The sequence below is a fragment of the Arvicanthis niloticus genome, chromosome 8 (genome assembly GCF_011762505.2).
Source record: "Arvicanthis niloticus isolate mArvNil1 chromosome 8, mArvNil1.pat.X, whole genome shotgun sequence".
Classification (NCBI taxonomy): Eukaryota; Metazoa; Chordata; class Mammalia; order Rodentia; family Muridae; genus Arvicanthis; species Arvicanthis niloticus.
Window position 1 is genome coordinate 37,600,802 of NC_047665.1, and position 20,908 is coordinate 37,621,709.

At 46.0% G+C, this 20,908-nt stretch overlaps 1 protein-coding gene across 12 annotated transcripts in view; it reads left to right on the forward strand.

The window, feature by feature from the left end:
• The first annotated feature begins 16,917 nt into the window (after positions 1–16,917).
• Carmil1 (capping protein regulator and myosin 1 linker 1) overlaps positions 16,918–20,908 on the forward strand; it is a 264,452-nt gene continuing 260,461 nt past the window's right edge. For 4 of the 12 annotated variants that reach the window (XM_076939238.1, XM_076939241.1, XM_076939242.1 and 1 more), the window contains exon 1: positions 16,921–17,396. In XM_076939238.1, the coding sequence (XP_076795353.1) occupies positions 17,357–17,396 (40 nt within the window). In that variant the 5' untranslated portion in view covers positions 16,921–17,356. Of the gene's footprint in view, positions 17,397–20,908 lie in introns of all 12 variants that reach the window. The other 8 variants (XM_034510864.2, XM_076939237.1, XM_076939240.1 and 5 more) reach the window with 6 other exon arrangements.

The window sequence follows — 20,908 nt, forward strand, 5'->3', positions numbered from 1 at the left end:
TTCTTGAAATGCATTTCTTCTATTTATAGTCTTTGTATATGTCTTCCCCATGAATGTCATATTCCACACAACTCTGTGGGGCCGAGCATATAAAGAAAGAAAGAAAGATCTTTGGCCTCATCCGTCACCATTATTGGAAATATCCCCATAAGTGTAAAGTTTGACCTGTTTAGAGAAGGGGTTTTATGAACTGTGCTCATCATCCTTATTTCAAAAAAGGCAGTTTTTAAAAATTGTACAGTGAGTATTGGGTCCTTTTCGAACTTCCTGTCAAAAGGTATGCAGTAAGCAAGAGAACATCTGTGTGGGAGTTCTCACAGGAGCTTCTTGTTATGAGATATCCACTAGAGAAGACTTCTCAGAAATGGGTTTAAGCCAATAGAAAGTCGTTATTAGCCTGCTGGCAACTACACTGAGTCTTCAGGATCCCAGTGTAGACCCAAGCCTTTCTCTGGGTAAGCTCTTAAGCATTATTATTATTAAAAATTATGTTCTGGGTTGACATACTTCAGATAACAGGAGCAGTTAACCAGAAGCAGAACTACAGAAGACAAAAATCAACGTTAGTACATTTTTAGAGGCTTTCCCAGAACAACGGGGCTTTGATGGATCAGACCTTTGTTTCCGTTTTGGCAGATGATGCTGTCTGTGTGCTGTTTTGAAGCTTGAATGGTACTTATGTAAAGTCCGTTGAGTCCAGGGCCCCGTTACACCTCTAGTACTGAGACTTTAATTGCATTTTCCCTTTTGGGCTAGAGATGACCTCAACCTGAGTTTTCTATCTCAGAAAGGAAAACACAAGATGCAGATTGCTTCTAGTGGAGAGCTCAGGAGCTCCTCCTGCAGGTGGGCTGACCTTCCTTTTCCAAACCTTTTCCAATGTTTAGCAAAACCATTTGGAAACAGTTGATGTGACACAAAGAATCCTGAGACACAAGAATTTCCATTAGCTGGAGGTAGTAGTCCAGGCCTGTGACCCCAGCTCTCTGGAGACTGAGAAAGGAGGGTTGCCTCAACATCAAGGCCAACCTGGACTACAGAGCGAGACCCGTCTCAGAACAAATGAACCCGAGCGCAGATTTAATGTATTTAATCACATACGCTTGTGTCTTCCAATGCAACACTCAATCTAGGTCTATGTGAAGAAAGCCTTACTCCAAGGCAGCAGTCCTTAAGCAGGTTCACATTTCCTCTCCTGCCCTGTCATTTGGAAACATTAGATACATAAACTGTAGATGCTTCTCATGTGGAAACTAAACACACTGATCTAAAGGATAGAGTGGAGTCTGGGTTATTTGTGGGTATGAAAGGAAGCGGGTGGAAGACGGGAGAAGCATCCTGATGATGGCTTCAGTCCTCTCTCCTGCTTTATCCAGCCTGCTAGGCTATTGTTAAACCCTAGCAGCAACCTTTGCTGTAAAACCTCAGCTACAGATACAGACGGTCCTAACCGTGAATCAACAAAACTTAACTGACAGAGCCACGAGATCGATCACGGGACCTTGAGTATCTCATAAGAATCAGATATGAGGGAGTCAAGCTGCAGCTGATCTTGGCTGACTGTGTCTCCTGACAGTCAGAAGGCCCTTTTGTGGTGAAACGCCCTTGGGCTGTGGATAAGTTGTTCCCACTGTATCAAAAGCAAAGGCTCCACGGCATTCTCCCACTCGTGTGCACTAACAAAGGGTGTTTGTCTGCAAAAGATGTTGGGAAGAAATACTCTCAAGGAGATACCTAGACCAGAGAGATTTGGAAGGGAAAACAGGTCACCTTACCCTGTGAATATGCTACCCATCTGATAAATACTTACAAAAGCTTCTTTAAAATCCTATATGCAGAATACAGCACTGTGCTGTCCTGCACCCTCTTTGAGATAGCCTGCTCTAATTTCTGCTGTGCTTTGCTTATATAACAAACGAATGCTTAAACTGTGTGTCTTGACTGCAATCTTTACTTTGAGAAGACAAAAAAGGAGAGACCCCTGTAACACAGGAACAGGATTCACCACAACAGTGGGCAAGAGGGACCAAAATTTAATTAGCAAGAGGAATACTTTCTAGTGCTTTGTAGTACTTAGTGATTATAATCTAGAATAATCTATTTTAATACTTTTTATTATTCATTTTTGTGAGCTTGTGTGTGTGTGTGTGTGTGTGTGTGTGTGTGTGTAGGCCAGATAATAACTTGCAGGAACCAGTTTTTTTCTTCTACCATGTGGGTTCAGGGATTGAATTGGGATCATCAGGCTTAGTGGCAAGCACTTCTAACTTTGGTGGCAGGCACCTTGAACTTGCTAAGCCTTCTCATGAAGAACTAGAAAAGAGGAGCCTGAAGGTTTCCCACCTAAAGAAACAACAAAGGTGTCAGGTGCCGGTTACCATGTTGTGACAGTTACACACTGTTTTCATAGATGAAATACCATCTTGGCTAGAAGTGCCAGCACCACTATTCCTAGCACAGCTGGGTTACCACAAATTTGAGCCACCCTGAACTGCATACATATCAAGACCCTGCCCCACCCCTCCAAAAAAACCCAAAAATTAAAAATAAAATGAAAAGACCAGGCCCATTGCCCCAAGCCTGAATGTACTTCCAGCCACTCAAGGCTGTGTGGGGTACAAGGAGTCAAAGCCAGCTTAGACAATTTAGTGAGACCCTGCCTCAAAATAGAAACTAAAACAAGGGTTGGGGCCATAGTTGTGTGGTAGGATGTGTGCTTAGTGTGTACAAGGCCCTGGGTTCAATTCCCAGAACAGCAAAAGGAATGAGAAAGAGAAATACTATGGTTTACTTCACAAATATGCATAGCTTTAAAATGAAATAAATCAGGCGGGGAAGGGTAGCTTAGTGGTAAGCATCCTTGACTAAGGAGCTGATTCATTAATTAGTTTTAAAACTTGAATCAAAGGACTGGAGAGATGGCTCACTAATTAAGAGCACTGGCTGCTTTTCCTGAGGACCAGGGTTTGAGTCTCAGCACCCACATGGCTGGTCACAATCATCTGTTACACCAGTTTCAGGGGATCAAACACCTTCTTTTGTCATTTTCAGGGAGCCAGACACACAAGTGATACACAGACAGACAGACAGACAGACAGGAAAAATATAAAAATAAAATAAGATATTTTAAAAGTTCAATCAAGACATGATTACCACAACTCTGGAGACATTAAATAGAAACGACATTGGTGTTGGTGACAAATTATAATGACACATACACATGAAACTGCTATAAGGATCTGATATCTTCTTCTGCCCTCCAGGGTTACCAGGCATGTATGTGGTACACAGCCCTGAATGCAGGCAAAACACCCATGTAGATAAAATAAATACATACATAAAATATTAAAGACAAACAAATAAAATAAATAGATTGCAAGAACTTTGTGGCTGTGGAGAGTTGGAATGTTACGAATTCAGAGCGAAGATGATCTTGAGCTCTCTGTAATCCCTTTAATGGTCACCAATTGTCCCCTTTTTATATGTCTTAACACAGTAATCAAAAACTTCTTGGGAAATAGTAACAGACCCCTAGCTTTCCTAGCCCCCAAAGTGGAGACTGTTATCAGACAGCATCCAAAACCAAAATGGAAAGCAATACAGGAGACACTTGACATCTGCTTCTGGCCTTGACATGCATATTGATCTGCATATACACACGTATGTGCATGTATATACTGCATGCACATATGCATATATAGACACACTGAAAAATCTCTTTCTGAAGCTATGTCTTGTCCGTGAGGCTCTCAACTTTACACCATATTAAAGCAATGAGAGGTGATTGGATGCTTGTGGATCTAGAGCCAGAAGCACAGCTGATGGAGTGGGCAGACCTCAGCAGACCTTAGACAGAAGCATGGCTCTGTCTGGAGTGGTCCCTGTATTCTTTCAAGACATGTGAGAGCTGTGTGTGTTGTTGCACACCTGTTATCCTAGCACTTCAAAAGCAGAGGCAAGAGGAGTACCAAAAGAATGAGGCTAGCCTGGGCTATAAAGCAAGACTCTTATTTCAAAACAACAAATTGTTATGATCCCCTGAGTATGAGAGTTCAAGACTCTTCTGGGCACCATAGAAAGGTCCCCATTCCCAAGCTGTCAAAATTTTTCATTTGTCCATTCTCCAAATAGTGAGTGCCTACAAAGCATCCAGCACTTAATCACTGCACATGGCGTTAACGTTAATGTCTGCACACAGTAACGGCCTGAGTCCAGCTACTTCTGTGTGCCACCAGCAGATGGCAGTAGTGGATGGTGCCAATTTGGATTAAAGCTTGACACATTTTAACTGAACTTGTCCTCAAAACTATTAGTGCTCATGTGTGTCCAAGGGACATTTTGGGGGCGAAGTTTCCACATCTGAAACATAATTATAAGTGTAATTACAAGTGTCTGGAGGATGAAAGATTCGATGCACCAAGAGTTCTCGTCACAAGGAACGGGCGCACGGATAAGATATATTATTTAGCATGACTGATACTGATCTCCTGACATTTTACAAAATGTCAATCTGCCAAAAAAAGAAATCAAATCAGATGCTGAAAGGAGACTGCTTGGCAGGACACCAGCAACTTCCACCACAAGGAAACCAATATGACAGATCCCAACACAAACTGTTAGGCAACCGTGTGAAAGAAAACAAGAAGCTGGAAAGAAATCGAAACGGTTGCTTTTTCCACAGGACATTTGGAAGTACTCAGGCGGTCACTCCCTCATTAACCCAAGGCCTTCAAGGACCCTGCGTGGCTCTGTTGATCAGGGGCTCATAGCCACTCAGCCAAGGAATTACAAAGCCTAGAAATTACAAAGCCTAGAAAGCTAGGTCTGACTCAAGCTCGTTGTTTCTTGGACAAAAAGAACACAGTTGGATACCAAACGACTCAGTTGAATCAATCCAGAATTTGGAAGCCTCAGAGTGAACTTACCTCACTCCCTGTAATGATTGGGGGTGGGAGGAATAGAGAACACAATTGGAGGTGAGGGTTGGGGAGAAGAATGATTCCATCATGGGAATAAATATAAACTTTAAGGGGTGGATAATGTCAGAGGAATCTCAAGCATCCTGTTAAAGAGGCAAACCGGTTCCAACTGCCATTCCAACCAAACATCTCCCTGGTAACACATGGGGAAGCTTTGTAGTCTTGCCTCCACCTCCCCAGTCCTAGGATTGCAGGAGGTTCTGGGATCAAACACAGGTCTTCCTCCATGCTGGACAAGCACCCCACCAACTGAGCTACATCCCCAGCCCAGCAAAGACTACTTTTGCATGGAGATCGGCACAGCCTGAACTGATGGTGGGTGACATCGGTTGTTGTAACAATGGCCTCATTTTTGTAATGATTTATATGGTCAGAAATGAAGAGGAAGAAAACTCACGATGCTGATAGCATCTGTGTCTTAAGATGATCAGTTATCAGCTCTTAGGGTAACATCCTAAGATGTAAACATCCTTGCTGCTAAACCTGATGATTAGAGTTTGAGCCCCAGGACCTACAATGGTAGAGAGAACCAATCCCCAGAAGTTGCCCTCTCACTGCTGCATGAAACTGTGGTATGCAAGCACACACACACACACACACACACACACACACACACAAACATGTGCGTGCACACATAAAATAAACGTAAAAGAAATTGTCATTTGACTAGATTTGTTTAAGTTAGAAAATTTGGAAAGATTTTTTTCTAAACTCCTGCCATGGACTCTAAGGTTGACTTATTCCTTTTATTTAGTTAGTTTTTGTTTCTTTAGACAGGCTCTCACTATGTAGCCCTGGCTGGCATGGAACTCATTGAGATCCACCTGCTTCGAATCCCAAGTGCTAGGAGCAAGGTTGTTCATCCCTATGCCTGGCACTGGACCCATTTCTTAGCCTTGCTGCAAAGATGCCCATACTTTTCCTGAGAAAATGGTTAAACAGAACACACATTGACTAGCAAAAACAAGCACAGCTCCCAGCTCCAGTTACCTGGTAAACATGGCTCTCTCCCCTCATCAAAGAAGCGTCTTTTTGCAGCAGGTAGACACCATCACAGAAAACCACAAGTGGTCAAAATGCAGAGAACAGCTGTGCCAGGGGGTGCCTTGCCTCAGTGGACACATCTACAACACAACTCCTGCACACAAGGCTCAGAGAACATCACAGAGGAGGGGTCTGAAGCCCTAGCAGGCCAAATGGGCCACGCATTCTTGACAATCAATTAAAGAGACAGTCACGGTAGAAAACAAAGAGATTTATTTACACATTGGAGAAGAAACAGATGTGGGGGTCCAGTGACTAGGGTTGATCTCATGATTTGTGTTTAAGCAAAGGAAGAACTAGGGCAGGAGGACAAGAAGAGGTGTTGCTGAGTCTGCAGCCCCCCTGGTCAGGGTGTGGTCGGCTTCATCATTGTCTCCACTCCTGTGTTTCAGAAGATCCTGTAGTGCTCAGGTCAAGCAGGTTCTCAGGAGGTGATTATATCTGCCCCAGTGCAACCTCACCCCGTGATAATTGCCCCTCCCCATGTCTTGGGTGGGGTCCTGCCCAGCTAGCTTTTACTGTTCTTGCTAACTGCAGATTTATGTCAGTGGCTACTTTTGTGCCCTGGGAGGGGGTGAGGCAGTTAGGTGGACAGACGCTTGCTTGCAGTTTGGGGGCAACTGTGCAGAGTGGAGCAGCTCACTGGTCATTGGGAGGAGCCAGAGAGAAGCAGAGCTTCTAGGTTCTTGTCCTGCTTTAGTCACCTGAACCTGTTGGGAAGAGGTTTTGTACTCTTCGGCAAAAGCAGCTTCATGGGTATTCTTCAGGTGAGCGTGTGCACATGAGGGCAGGTGGCTGCGTCAAGAGGAGAGCTCCAGGCTAAAGGAGACCCGGAGTTTCAAGCAGCTGTAAGCTGCCAGACCTGGAACTCCAGTCCTCTGGAAAAGCATCAGGCACTCTTAACCACCTAGCTGTTGCTCCAGCCCTCAGACAAGCAGCTCTTAGTGCTTGCCCCTTATATGGTGTGACCACTTGCCTTTACCTCATCTGCTTCTGACTAGGTGGTTTTGGGTTCGAACTTTTTAGAGTTCAACTCCAAAGTTAGGCGACTATGAACAGCAGGGGACAGTGTGAGGTGGAGAGGAACTGAATAACCAGTCTGTGCTGTCATATGCTTTACCCCTCACTCCTTCACACTAGCTTCCAACTCAGAGATAACTTATGTCTCTAGTTCCTGGAGTTTTTCTTTTTTCAGTTTTCGAGACAGATTCTTATCTAGCCCAGCCTAGTTCCTAACTCTATGTAGCTTAGGATGTTCATGAATACTGGTCCTGCTACCTTCACCTCTCAAGAGCTAGGATTGCATCCATCTCACTCTGGGGTTGTTCTTGAGTTCTGCTATTATTGTGTTTTGAATGTGAAATGGACCCAAGCAGGTTCAAGTGTTTGATCCCCAGCTGGTGGCACTATTTAAGAAGGCTACAGAAATTTTAGGGAGGGGAGCCTTATGGGAGGAAGTTGATCAAGTTGATCACTTGATGTTTTTATAGCCCAACCCCACTCTCTGTCCATTGTCTGCTTCCTAAGTAGCAACATACTATGACTATCCACCTCACGTTCTCTCCTCCATGCCTTCATCATCAAGATGGACAGTAACTTGAAACTTCAAGCCAATCCTTTTTCCCTTAAGGTGCTTCTTGTTGAGTATTTAATTTCAGAAATAGGAAAAGCCACTGATATAAAAAAAAATTGGGGTTCTGGGCTGCAGCTAAGTTGGCAGTGTGCTTGGCGAGCATGTACAGTGCCCTGATTTTAATCTCCAGCATGGCACAGATTGAGCATAATGGCGAGTGCCTGCACTCTTGGCACTTGGGAAGTAAAGTCAGGAAGATGAGCAGTTCAAAATCATTCTCAGGCCTTTTCCCCGACTGGGAGCTAGAAGCCACTGGACAGCTAGAGTTACTGGAAAGGACATCAATCAGCAGGGTTCCTCAGAGCTCCAGAAGCCTTCCTCAAAAAGTCCCTAAAACTGAAAGTCCCCCCAGTGAATGGAAACAGTTAAGCTAGCTAAACACAAGGAGCTTGCTCTCTGTGATGATGAGAACTGTTTTTACACATGAGTTGCTTCCATAAAACAGCCCATGTACCACCAGGGTGGTGCTGGGTTGGAGTCATGACCAAGATCCAGGCAGGTAGAAAAACAGAGTTCGGTACAGCACCTCAGTAGAGGCTCCAAGACTGTGACCCAAGAGTTCCTCTAAATCTTGGAATTGCTGAAACTGGTTGAAAGGACCAAGATGAAGGCTACAAACTAACACTTCAGGAACAGAGAGATCTGGGCAGGATGGCAGGACAGGTGGCAGCTGCCAACAAAAACATTAGAACAAAGGCTTCAGAGTTAATAAATTGCCTCATCTGCTAAAAGAAAGATAATCCTTAGCTACATAGTGAGCTACAAAAAGCCATCCCAGGCGATATGACACAGAGAGAAAGATGGAGGGAGGGAAGGGCAGAGCCAGAGCTAATCTATGTTGCTACATTGGGAAGAACTGATATCTTCAGAGTCACTGGCATGCACGTTACACTTATTTCTTTGGCCTGGCCTTATAAAACAATTTATTTGCATTCATGTGCGCACAGGTGTCCATGTACAGATGTCCTCAGAGGCCAGGAGAGAGAGATGTAAGTAGACATGAGCCTGATGTGGGTGATGGGAAGTGAACTCAGGATCTCTACAAGAGCATAACCTACTTAAGTGCTGAGCCATCTCTCCAGCCCCTATGTTGGTCTTTTTGAGGCAGGGTAGCCTTAAACTCAAGCATTCTTTCTGCCTCTTGAATGCTGATATTGCAAGGCTGAGCCACCACACCTGGCTTGAACTTTAGGTTTAAATAGAGGAAGAGGAGCTGAGAATGTAGTTCTGTTGGTAGAGTGCTTGCTAATAATGCACAAAGTCCCAGATTAAATTCCTGGTGCCACCATACCTGGGCATGATGTCGCACACCTGTAATCCCAGGTGGAAGATCATAGATAGAATCAAGATCATCCTTGATGACAGAGTGAGTTCTAGGCCAGGCTGGGCTACAAGAGATGCTGTCTCTAATTACAATAAACAAGCAAATGAATGAATAGAAGAATTGACGTGGGCTGGAGAGACAGTTCAGCTGTTAGCAGCTCTTGTCGCTCTGGCAGAGGACCTGGGTTTGTCTCCCAGCATCCATACTAGGAGATTGATCATCTGTTAAGTCTAGTTTCAGTGGATCCAACACCCTTTTCTGGCTTCCTGAGACTCCTCTCCCGAGTGCCTCTGCCATGGTCTCGTTTTACTTTCCTGGCTTCTGGGGTTATCTATGTACATCTGAAGATTTGGAGCTAGTAACCACAGATAGGAAGGAGAATGTTGCATCTGTTTTTCTGGGTTTAATATAATATGTTCTAGTTCCACCCATTTACCTGCAAATTTCATGATTTCAGTTTTCTTTATGGGTGAACAAACAGCATTTCATTGGTGAATGGACCCATGTTCATTAGCCACTCCTTATTTGCTGGAGGCACTTTGGTTATTTTCGTTTCCTAGCTACTGTGAACAGGGAAGCAAGCAGTGAACATGGCTGAACAAGTACGTATAGAGATGAATGTGGAGTCTTTTTGGTCACGTGCTAAAGCGTGGTATAGCCAGGTGGCAAAGTAGACTTTCAATTTTTCGAGGATTGTTTTCATCTTGAGGATGATGTATACTTTGGATCCCCTGCTTGGAGATAGCTTTCACTCCTTGTCACAGAGATGGCACAAATCAGACCTGTTGGTTTTGGAATCAAGGGTGACTCAAGAGGACTTGAAAAGGGTAAGAGGTTAGGCAGACGGAGCCCAGGAGAGGTTTGAGCTGAGCTGTAGTAAGGAGACAGACAGGAAGTGAAGGCAGAGATGCCAGCCTTCCACGCTGCTTTTGGTTACAGTGTAGTCCAGGAGTGGAGGTGAGGTGGGCTGGGAGCTGGGGTAGGGTGGGGTGTGGTGGTGTGGGGCTTGGAGGGGTGGTGCCAGTGCTTGTTTGTCTTAAGACAGGGACTCACTTTGTAGGTCTGGCTGTTCTGGAACTCACAGAGATCTTCCACCTGCCTCTGCTTCTGGAGTGCTGAGATTAAACATACACACACACACACACACACACACACACACACACACACGAACTTTAAAATACTAAGTGCCCAACTCACTTAGTTGAGTGAACTTTACAAATGGATCTTTTGAACATCTAGGAACTTGGTGGCAGATGCCTTCAATTCCAGCACTAAGAAGGCAGATAAAGGTGCATCCCTTTGAGTTCCAGGCCAGGCTAGACTGCATAGCAAGTTATACACAGAGAAGCTCTGTTCCCGAAAACAACCAAAACAAAATAATCTCTCAGTTGTGTGTGGTGTCCCACAGCTTTAATCCCGGCACTCAGGAGGCTGGGACAGGATGATTTCTTTGAGTTTAAAGCTAGCCTGGACTACAGTGTGAGACCTTGACTTGATCTTAGAGAAGCTCCCTGGGTGTCTATGAAATGTGTTAGAGGTTCTTTAGATGGCATCCTTAAGTAGAAAGGGCTACATGCTGGGCAAGGACACATCTAGCCCTTGGGGTTCAAAGGCAGTGTGATGACTGAAACATTGCATCAGTCATATGTGAACCAATCCCCACTTCTCTATTCAGAGCGAGGATGAATCCTGTCACACAGTCATATGCTCCCTGCTCCCTCCACCCCACCTCTGTCACAGCACAAGTCACTGTTAACTAAGCCTGTTTCCTTATGGTGTAAGGCCTCTCCATCCCCTGAAAACCTTTGAAAATAGACATCTTGCTTTGCTAGTGGGAACTGAAAAAGTTCTTTGAGTCTCCTGCCCCCACCGAATTATTGGTATATTATTGGTATTGGTAATAAGCCTATTGCCCGAAGGACACAGTCCAACTTAGCTCCTCTCTCTTGATCGTCCTCTCTGCTCCCTTCCTCAAACTGTAAAACTTAGAAGCTGCCTTTGCTAAATGCTGGCATTGTCTATGACTCCTCACTTGCACTCACACGATGACTAGTCAGGTGGGAAGCTTGTCTCGAGTGCTTGTGGTAGCTTAAGCTAGTAATTGCAGCATTCAGGAGGCTGAGTCAAGAAGATTGCTATGAAATGGAAACCAGCACAATGAGTTCCGGCCAGCCCCAATAGCGTGAGACCCTGTCTTCAAAACAACAATGACAACGACAACCAAACTCCCCACACCCCACTGAAGGTCCCCACCCCAAGCACTGGGCTCCATGGATTTGTCTTCCCAGTGTGGCCATATTTAATCTCCTTTCTCTGCTTTTCACTGTGCCTTGTCTCTTTTACTGGTACATTGGGATTGATGCCAAGATTGAGCAAATGCCAGAGCCCAGACTTGTGCCCTAAAAGTCCAGTGACTGAGCCAAGCCCAGTCACCTCCATACTTCTCTGGGAGTCGAGCCCAGGAACTCAGTGAAGGGGAACAAATACTGGAGAGAAATAGACCTTGGCCTGGAAATATCAAGTTCACCACTCAAATTTGACTCTTAAGAGAATCCTGGCTTTAAAAAAGGTCTCTCTACAAATCTAAATTTGTCAATATGCCATAATACAGATAAATTTATTACACGGAACCAAATTGCCTATGGGTTTCTTGGCTGTGCCAAACCGTCATCTCCTTCATGCTTTGTCAGTGGCGTAGATTTGATAAGTTGAATATTTGTATTAGGAGTGAGGCATAAGAAGCATAATGTTAGTTGTCTTCAACAATTATGGAATGTACCTCATTTCATTATCCTTACAATAGGAAAGGGCCACTATGACAGCCATCAAAGTGCCACTGTTTCTGAATTATTACTGAGCTGGTTTTTCTCCTTCTGCTCAGTGAGAGCTGCTACTTAGTATGTGTTCTGTGTTGTGGTGTGTGTGTGTGTGTGTGTTTATATGAGTAATGAGCATGCTATCGCTGACACACGAGAAGAAGGCATCAGACCCCATTACAGATAGTTGTCAGCCACCATGTGATTGCTGGAAATTGAACTCAGGACCTTCAGATGAGCAGCTAGTGCTCTTAACCACGAAGCCATCTCTCCAGCCCCACTTAGTGGTTTTGTTAGTATTGTCAAGGCACTGTCAAGTGCAGGCAAGACAAAGGAAAGAACATACATGAGTCTAAGACCCAGCTCCAGTGAAAACCAACCCTAGCTGCTGGGTTTCATCAACATTCCTATTCAACATGGCTGCCAGCACCCCTCATGGATTGTTTCTAAGCAAAAGGTAGATTTTAAATACTTCACTTATTAAGACTTTGAAGGGTGTTGTTTAAAGGCCATTTTCCTTCCACTGTCTCCCATGTTAAGCAAACAAGACGCTGTGTCTTCCTCCTGTTTTTTTCCTTTCCTTTCCTTTCTTCTCCTCTCCTCCCTACCCCAACTCATGTAGCCCATGCTACCCTAGAATGTGCTATATACTTAAGAATGGGCTAGAACTCTACTGTCCCCACCTCCTGAGTGCTTCAATTACAGACCAGGCTTGTGTCGATGTGCCCAGTGAATGTGGTGCTGAAGACTAACACTGGGGCTCTGGGCACACAATGCAAGCACTCTGTAAGCTGAACAACACCCCCCAGTCTGTCTGTACAAAGGTATTCCCAAATTAGTTTGAATCACAAACCTTTTTTGGTGGTACTGGAGATTCTATGAGGCCTTCAGACATGCAACAGCCAAGTGCTGGCCACTTAGCTACACTATTTGGGTGACCCCACACACTTTTGAAAGGCCTCCATAAACTCACTGAAAAGAACATTTATATCTTTTTATTTTAATTTGGGAGAGAGTCTCATTCTAATCAAAGCTGGCTTGGAATTCACTAAGTAGTCAAATATGGCTTTGAACTTTTCCTGTGTTGGGTTGCAAATATTAGTATTATAGGTGTGAGCTGTCATCCCATTTTATATACTTCCTTATGAAAGACCCTTGATGCATGGTAGTTTCTTGGGTGGGAGATTTGTCTTACAATCATTAAAAGGCACAGGGCAAAGATACAGTTCAGTGGTAGAACACTTTCCAATCCTGACAAACTCCTGCTTTGTTTCCTTAACTAAAGAAACAGACAAACAAATACACACAATTCTATGGGAAGTAAAATGCTGTTAACTGGCTGTCTTAGGGTTTTACTGCTGTGAACAGACACCATGACCAAGGCAACTTTTATGTGTACACATTTAATTGGGGCTGGCTTACAGGTTCAGAGGTTCAGTCCATTATCATCAAGGCAGGAACATGGCAGTGCCCAGGCAGGCACATCACAGGAGAGCTGAGAGTTCTACATCTTTATTCAAAGGCAGATATTAGAAGACTGGCTTCCATGAAGTTAGGGTGAGAGTCATAAAGCCCATGCCCACAGTGACACACCCACTCCAACAAGGCCACACCTCCAAATAGTATCTCCTGCCTGTGATCAGTGCAAGGAGCATGCGGAGGTAGAAAGATTACCATGAGTTTGAGGCCTAGCTTTGGCTAGATAATGAGTTCCAGGTTAGTCTGGCCTACAGAGTAAGACTCTATCTCAGAAAATAAAAAACAAAATCAAATAAAGTTTACGGGGCTGCAGATGGAGCTTTGATGGTATTATGCTTGCCTAAGATGTAGAAGCCTTGAGTTCCATCCCTGACAGAACCAGGCAGGATGGTATGTGCCTATAATTTCAGCATTCATGAAGTAAAGACAGGGGGATTGAGAGTTCAAAGTCACCCTTGGCTACAAAGTAAGTTTGAGACCAGATTGGATTACCAGTAACTCTTTGTCTCAAAGCACCAAGAGGGTGGGAGAGTGACTTATCAGTTAAGAACATTAGATAGATTCTCTTACATAGTACTACAGTTCATATACCGGCACCTACATGAAGGCTTCTGAAACCCAGCAGCAGTGGCCTCTTCAGACATTGCACATATCTGGTGTACTAGTATACATAAATTAACACACACACACACACACACACACACACACACATTGAAAATGAAACTTAAAAAAAATGAAATCTGAAAAAATATGTTATCTTGGATTGCAGGACTCAGCCTTCATGGTCCCTTGCACCTCTCCAGGCCAAAGGGACAAAGATCTTTTCTTTCTTTCTTTCTTTTTTTTTTTTTTAGATTTATTTATTTTATATATGTGAGTATGCTGTTGCTGTCTTCAGACACACGCCAGCAGAGGGCATCAGACCCCAACACAAATGGTTGTGAGCCACCATATGGTTGCTGGGAATTGAACTCAGGACCTCTGGAAGAGCTGTCAGTACTCTTAACCACTGAGCCATCTCTCCATCCCCCAAGACCTTTGTTCTTATTTTCACAAGTTCCCTAATGTGTGGAGCCTTCAGGGCTATTTTTAAAACTTCACTGGTATGTCCCTGAGAAGCCTGCTAAGCCACAGGTATTTGAGAGGCTGTTTTGAGTGGTAATTTCTACCTACTACAGGTAGGATATATTGAGGAAATATGTAATTTAAACAGATTGCCAACTTTATTAACTGAGCTAAAGGTCTGAGGTAGAAAGCTCAAGTTAACTGGTGTTTATTGGACATCTGCCTTACCTGTGTCATTGAGGCAGAGGCTCCTCTGGCAGTGTGCAAGAAGCTCTGGGTTCAATCCCCAACAACCCACAGATACTTTCCACATTTCCTGCCTTCAAAGTACCTACTGTTTAGTTAGGAAACCACCAGCTCTCCCTTCCCCCAGGCCAATCCAGGATTCAAGGGTTAAATAGTAAAACTGGACAAAGTTACAAGAATAAAGAGAGGCCCTTGCATGTTTGGGCTTATGAGTGTGTTTTAGTCTTAGGCGTCTCAGAGATCTGAAAAGCCCTGAAGAATCTTTATCAAGAAGGTACACAAATGATAGGTTTGCAAACAGTAAGGTGCAGATAACGGGAAAGACTCTTGGAGAGAGTAGAGTCTGGGGGGACTGGGAGATGGCTCAGCTGGTAAAAAACCTGAGTTTGATTTCTGGGATGAACCTACAGACGGATCAAACTGACTCCACAAGTTGTCCTCTGACCTCCACAAACCTTCGACTGGTCCATTATGTGCACACACAGTAATAGTAAATTACAAAAGAATGGAGTCTTGCTGTCTGATTCACCGGACGGAGTGTGGTAGGGTGAACCAGGTGAGAAGAGCCAGCCATCAGCAGAGTATCTGTCGCACAAGGTACTTTCCCAACACAACCACCGTGTTCATTAGAATAGTGGTCAGTTACTTGTTAAGAAATCTGTTGACTGCTGAAGGAAGGGTTGGGAGAGTTAATAATACTTTACTTGAGATTCCAGCTGCTCTTGCCCACACCTCTGAGCCAGCGGTATGCGATTTGGCCCTAATTGCTTGTGGCCTTGTAGTCTTAGGGGTACTAGGGTTTATAAAATGTGGACTCCCAGTTGAAATCGGGGCTCCATTTGTACAGCTCTGAGGAAATCTTCATCCACGTAAGGTTACGTGATTGCTTTAGGGTCACCTGCACTCCTGTAAGTTACCCCTCATCCTTGTTCTGTGTAGGTCCAGTAACCCCATTGGTTCTCCAAGATGGACTTAGATGAAGTGGAACTCCGTGGTTGGAGCCCAGTAAGGAGGGTGTTTGTTTACAGTCTTCCCAAGGAAAGAGCTGCACCAACAGCACTCTAGAGGAAACGTTATTCTTAGAAAAGCAAGGTCCACAGCAGCCTTTAAAATCAGACTACCAGCTCAACCTGAGAGCACACACCAGGAGTCCTGGTACCCTGGAGGCTGAGGCAGGACTGTGGCCGAGGCTACCACTGAAACACTTGAAAAAAAAAAAAAAAGAAAAAAAAAAAAAATAAAAAAAAAACAAAAACAAACCAAAACAAAAAAAACAGAGTTAACAGTCAGAGGCTTGCCTTTGATACCAGCACTCTGAAAGTCAGAGGGAGGCAGATCTTTGCTTTGTAGACTGGATAAACTTGGTCTACAGAGCAAGTTCCAGGCCAACCTGGGTTACATAGTAAGATCCTGTTTCAAAATCCACCCACCCACCCACCCACCCAACCAACCAACCAACCAGTACAACTACAATAACAGAACCTAAGCTGCAAAACGCCAGCGATGCCCCTTCTTTTCCTCTCTCCCTCTTTTCAGCCCTTTAAAGCGGGAACCTGATTGGTCAGTCAAGGACATTCTCTGTGGGTGATGGAAGTGCACATGAGTACTCCAGAACCTAAGGTCGTTCCTCTGGGAAGGTGGATGGGTTGGATCAGATTGAATCAGATTTAACAGTCTATTCCAGCTTTTGGGAACCTCGTCTGGTCCTCCGATTTGCCTCAAGCTTAAGGAAACCGGGTGGCCACCAGAAGACATTTTCCAAAGGGGGCCCTGTCTTGTCATCTTAGGTTGTCTATTGATTGTGTGTAGTTCTTAATCAACATAGATGGGGAATTAATAATGAGGGTGCGAGGACACAGCGCACAGCAGGGCCTGAGATCCAGAAGTGTACGAAAGGATCTCAGAAAGCCCTAGCTTCTGCGCAGGGGGCTCTTCAGCTCTGAGCCTCAGGGTCCGTTGGCCTGCCCGGATTGGGGGGATAAGCCCCCTCGAAACTCCGGCCCTCCACGCTGACAGCCAGCAGATGGCTCTCGGGCTCTCTCAACTGCTCCGTCTATGCCTCTCCAGACGCAAGCGTCTGCTGCACCGGAGCGAGGCTGCAAGCAGGGGCGCCGAGACCGGCGCCGCCGCCGCAGTCAAGGCAGCAGCCACCGCAGCCGAGCACCGCGTCGGTCCCCGGGCTGTGCCCCGCGCCGGGCACCGTGAGCCCAGGCCCGGAGGCCGGCCGGGGACCCGTGCGGAGGCCGTTCTCGCGAGGCGGGGAGGAGACGCAGGGGGACCAGGAGGAGGAGCAGGAGAGGGTGAAGGAGAGGAGGAGGAGCGGGAGAAGGGGAAGGAGGAGAGCAGAGCCGGCCCGCCCCTGCCCAGCCCAGCCCGCAGGAGGCCGAGACCAGCCGGGCGGCCCAACCCTCGCCTTCCGCTTCACCTACGCCCAAGGTGCGGCGCAGAGGCCGGGCTGCGCGGCGCCCGCCTGGGGAAAAGCCGGTGCTGCAGCCGCCTTGCGTTCGGCCCCTGGAGCTGCGAGCCGAGAGGGCGGCATGTAGCGGTGGCCGCAGAGCTAGCTCGGATTTGCAACTCTTAGTAATTTTTTTTTTTTTTTTTTGGTACTGCGGGCTCGCGGCAACCTTGGATCAACCGCCCCGCTGCTCCGGCCGGCCCACTCTTTGCAAGCTGCCGCTTCCTCGTGGAAACATTAAAGGGTCTGGGGAAGGGCGCCGGGCCGAGAGTCAGAGAGTGGGACCCGGGATCTCCCCGCGCCCAGTGGGCAACCATGACCGACGAGAGCTCCGATGTCCCCCGGGAGTTAATGGGTAAGTCTGGCGCGTTGGCCGACTGGCCATCTTCCTCTGCGCACACCTCCTTTCCGCCTCCCCTCTTCCCACCTCTGCCCTCCCGCAGTCTCCGCGCTCTCCTGCGCAAGTGGCGTGGAGCAGGGTCGCCGGAGGTTTCCTAGAAGTTTGCTGGCTTCATGGCCGCAGGAGCTGGGTGCAGAGAGAGAGAGGAAGGAGTGGGGAGGAATCTGGAGCCCTGGGGGGCTCCACGCAGATCTCTGTGCCCTGCCCCACCAGGTGAGTCAGGTTGGCGGAAGATGGAGCTGCAGGGTCGTCCCTTCCAGTGGCCAACCCCGTGATCTTAAACTCTGGAAAGTCCGGGAAAGCCTAGCAAGGAGGATGCCTGGTGACAGCATTGTAGGTCCTCTCATGCTCGTGCCAGGCACCCTCCAGGAAATTCCCGTTTGGGGCTGCCTCTCTCACTGACGGCCTCTGGGATGGAGTCGCCCGTCCAGCGCCAGGACACAGCCTGACAAGGCGTGGCTTTGAGGATTGAGCTGGAAGCTAGAGGGTTACCCGGCTGATGCCTTCTCAGTCCAGGAAATGGAGGGTTAATGATAAAAGCCTCATTTTAATAATGATTAACCTACCGACCACCTTCAGTCTCTTTGGGAACACGTGTGTGGTACCCTGTGCTGGGTGACTGGTTTGCTTGAGGCCCTAGTTGGGGGAGGGAGTTATCTTCTTTTGGAGCAGAGGGTGGAGAGACCATTGCCTGGAATTTAAGTCTTGGAGTTTAGTTTTATCTGGAAAGGTTAAATGGCAGTTGAGCCAGGAGTGCTGGAAACCAGTGTTCATGCACTGTGGAGTGCGTTGACTTGCACTAAGGTGAACATGACTTTATGGACATGCTTTGAGCTCCAGTGACCGGTATTCCCCGAGGTACCATGCTGGGCACACACTACACTTAATGTTCCCTGGGCGCCGACAAGGAGGGAAAGTTCTCACCGATTCACCACAGTCTGGAATTTGCCCCTCTGCTGCCAGCACAGCATTAATACTTGGGAGGGCTTGGTGTGTGCCCCCACACTCTGCAGGTAAAACTTGGCGGGGAAAAAGCTGTTGCTGGTTTTGTATAGAACTCTGCTTTTGTTGAATTGAAAACACGACACCACCACAATAAAACAAAAAGGAGTGAGGTATTCGTGCACACCCCCTACTTTGTTCCAGGCCCTCTCCTCAATCCCGGGAATATTTCTGAGACTTCAGCGAGTGGCCCATCCGGTTCTGGGTGTTTCCAACACCCTGTCTGAACACGAAACTAACACTGGAGGCTCCAAAGATGCCTCCAAGGGTGGTAGATTTTTAGAAAATTATGTCGCATTGTCCTGGGACCTGAAGTTCAGGTGATTTGGACTCCAAATAAAATGTAAGCGGTGCAATAGAAATACTCTGCTGTTTATCAGTGATTCTCAGTACTTCAGTATGTTTAAAAGGTGAAATTGACCCCTCTTTTGAAAGGAACTTTTGTGTTGATTCAGTATTGTATGCTGGTGATTTTGGAAGGACTGGCTGACCATTCAGTGTATCACTTCATTGCCCTTCTGTGATTTGTCTAGTAGCGTTTTTTTCCAGGCTTTTCTAGTTAGGCTTTGGTGGGGGCTTACCTGCTGTTGCTTCTAGTTTCAGGAGCTCACAGGCATTCTGCTGCTCAGTTAGAAAACACAGCCTGCAGAGGCCTCACCGCCTTCTCCTAAACTTTCCCTTTAAGGCCTATAAGCTGTGAATGATATATCTTTCTGATTAAAGTTTTGGTTTTGTTTTGTTTTTCTTTTTTAAAGACAGAGATTCTTGTAGCCCAGGATAGGTGCCAACTCACTAGATGAGGCTGGCCTTAAACTATTCTTACTCTTCCTCCTTCCTCAGTCTTCTGAATGCTGGTTTACATATGTGCACCACCCCTTGGCTTTTATGGAACAGTTTTAAATACCGAAAACAGAGGGTGTGTGTGTGTGCTGGGGAGTGCAATGGCCCAGGCTTTTAGTCCTAGTAGTGGAGATGCAGAAGCTAGGGGGTCTCTGTGAGCTTAAGGCTAGCTTGGTCTACATAATGACTTCCAGGCCAGCCAAGACTACATAGAGAGACCCATGTCTCAAAAACAAACAAACAAACAGACAAATAAAAAGAAGAAAGAAAACAAAGGCAGAGAACAAGAATACTTGTCACATGCCCAGAGGCTACTTTTATCTTTTGGATATAGCAAGTGAATTTCAGAGGTCTATTTCCCACAAGCCTCTTAGTGGGGGAGTCTATGCTGCTTTAGGCTCTGATGAGATAGTAGTAGCTGGACAAAAGATGTCTAGTGCCCGGCCTCCCCGCATGTACCTGTCCTCATTCTGTCTGCGTGCTGTTCCTTGAGCTGTACTTTTCTAGCCTTCTCTTTCCCTCGCTCACCTTTTCTACAAGCATAGTACATTTTAGCCCAAGTACACTAAGACAGCTACATTATACACAGTAAAAATTCTGTACCGGACACCCCACTGTAGAAACCATAAGTCTGTTTCCTGCGGGTCTCTTCAGCTCAAAGTTCTTCTGTCCCAAACCCTCACACCCTGAGCTGTCTGTGAGCAGGTGTGCTGTGTGAAGATTCATTTAGTGGGTGTCTCTAGTGGCTTTTGCTAGATGGTAAACCACCACAGACAGCAAGGAGGTAGGAGGGCTGTTCATATTTATTGAATCCCTGAATAAGCCAAGATGGTGATAATACAGAATACAGGGCTATGAGAGGAAACCTAGAAGAGGGGAGCTGGGATCTGAAGGAGAAGTTGGATGCTATCAGGAGAATAAGGCAGAGACGTCCCAGAAAAAAGAGTACATAGAAACTCCTGGACTTATACAAATCCAGGGCGACATACACCCTTGTGTGTGTACTGAGAAATGGAGCTGGGGAATGTGAGATTTACACACTGCAAGCTCTTGCTCAAATGACAATACTTTCAACCTGGAGAGGCAAACTCAAGCTGCCCCTTCACAAAGGCTACCATGGTTAAGAAGGCAAGGGGCAGACTTAGGGAGAGATGCCAAAGGTCTTGATGCAATCATCCCGGGGCTCAGGATCTGTTCTGCAGTTAGATTTTGGGGAACTAGACATCTCATTCACTCAGGGAGTTGAAGAAAAGCAAGGTGTCCAGCTTTCTTAGTGGCCACTGAAGATGAGACTGAAGTTGATTCGGGCATGTTCAGGTTGGGCAGCTCATTAGAGTCACAGCAAGACAACTCTTTCTTCCAAACTTTGAAAACTTTCCTCTCTAATTCCTCTCTTTCCATGACCTTGCCATCCATGTGCTGTTGTGTTTTGATGATTTGGGGGAGCTCTTTTCTGACCAAAGCATTCGGGGTAGTCTCAATGTCATTTTGGCTATTTGTCTGGACATTTCTATCTCCCAGAAGCCTCCAGGTTCATCCCAACGACAAACAACTGTCAAGATTTCTCAAAAATAGATAAATAAGTAAATGCATACATATATAGAAAATTAATATTTGAGACAGTG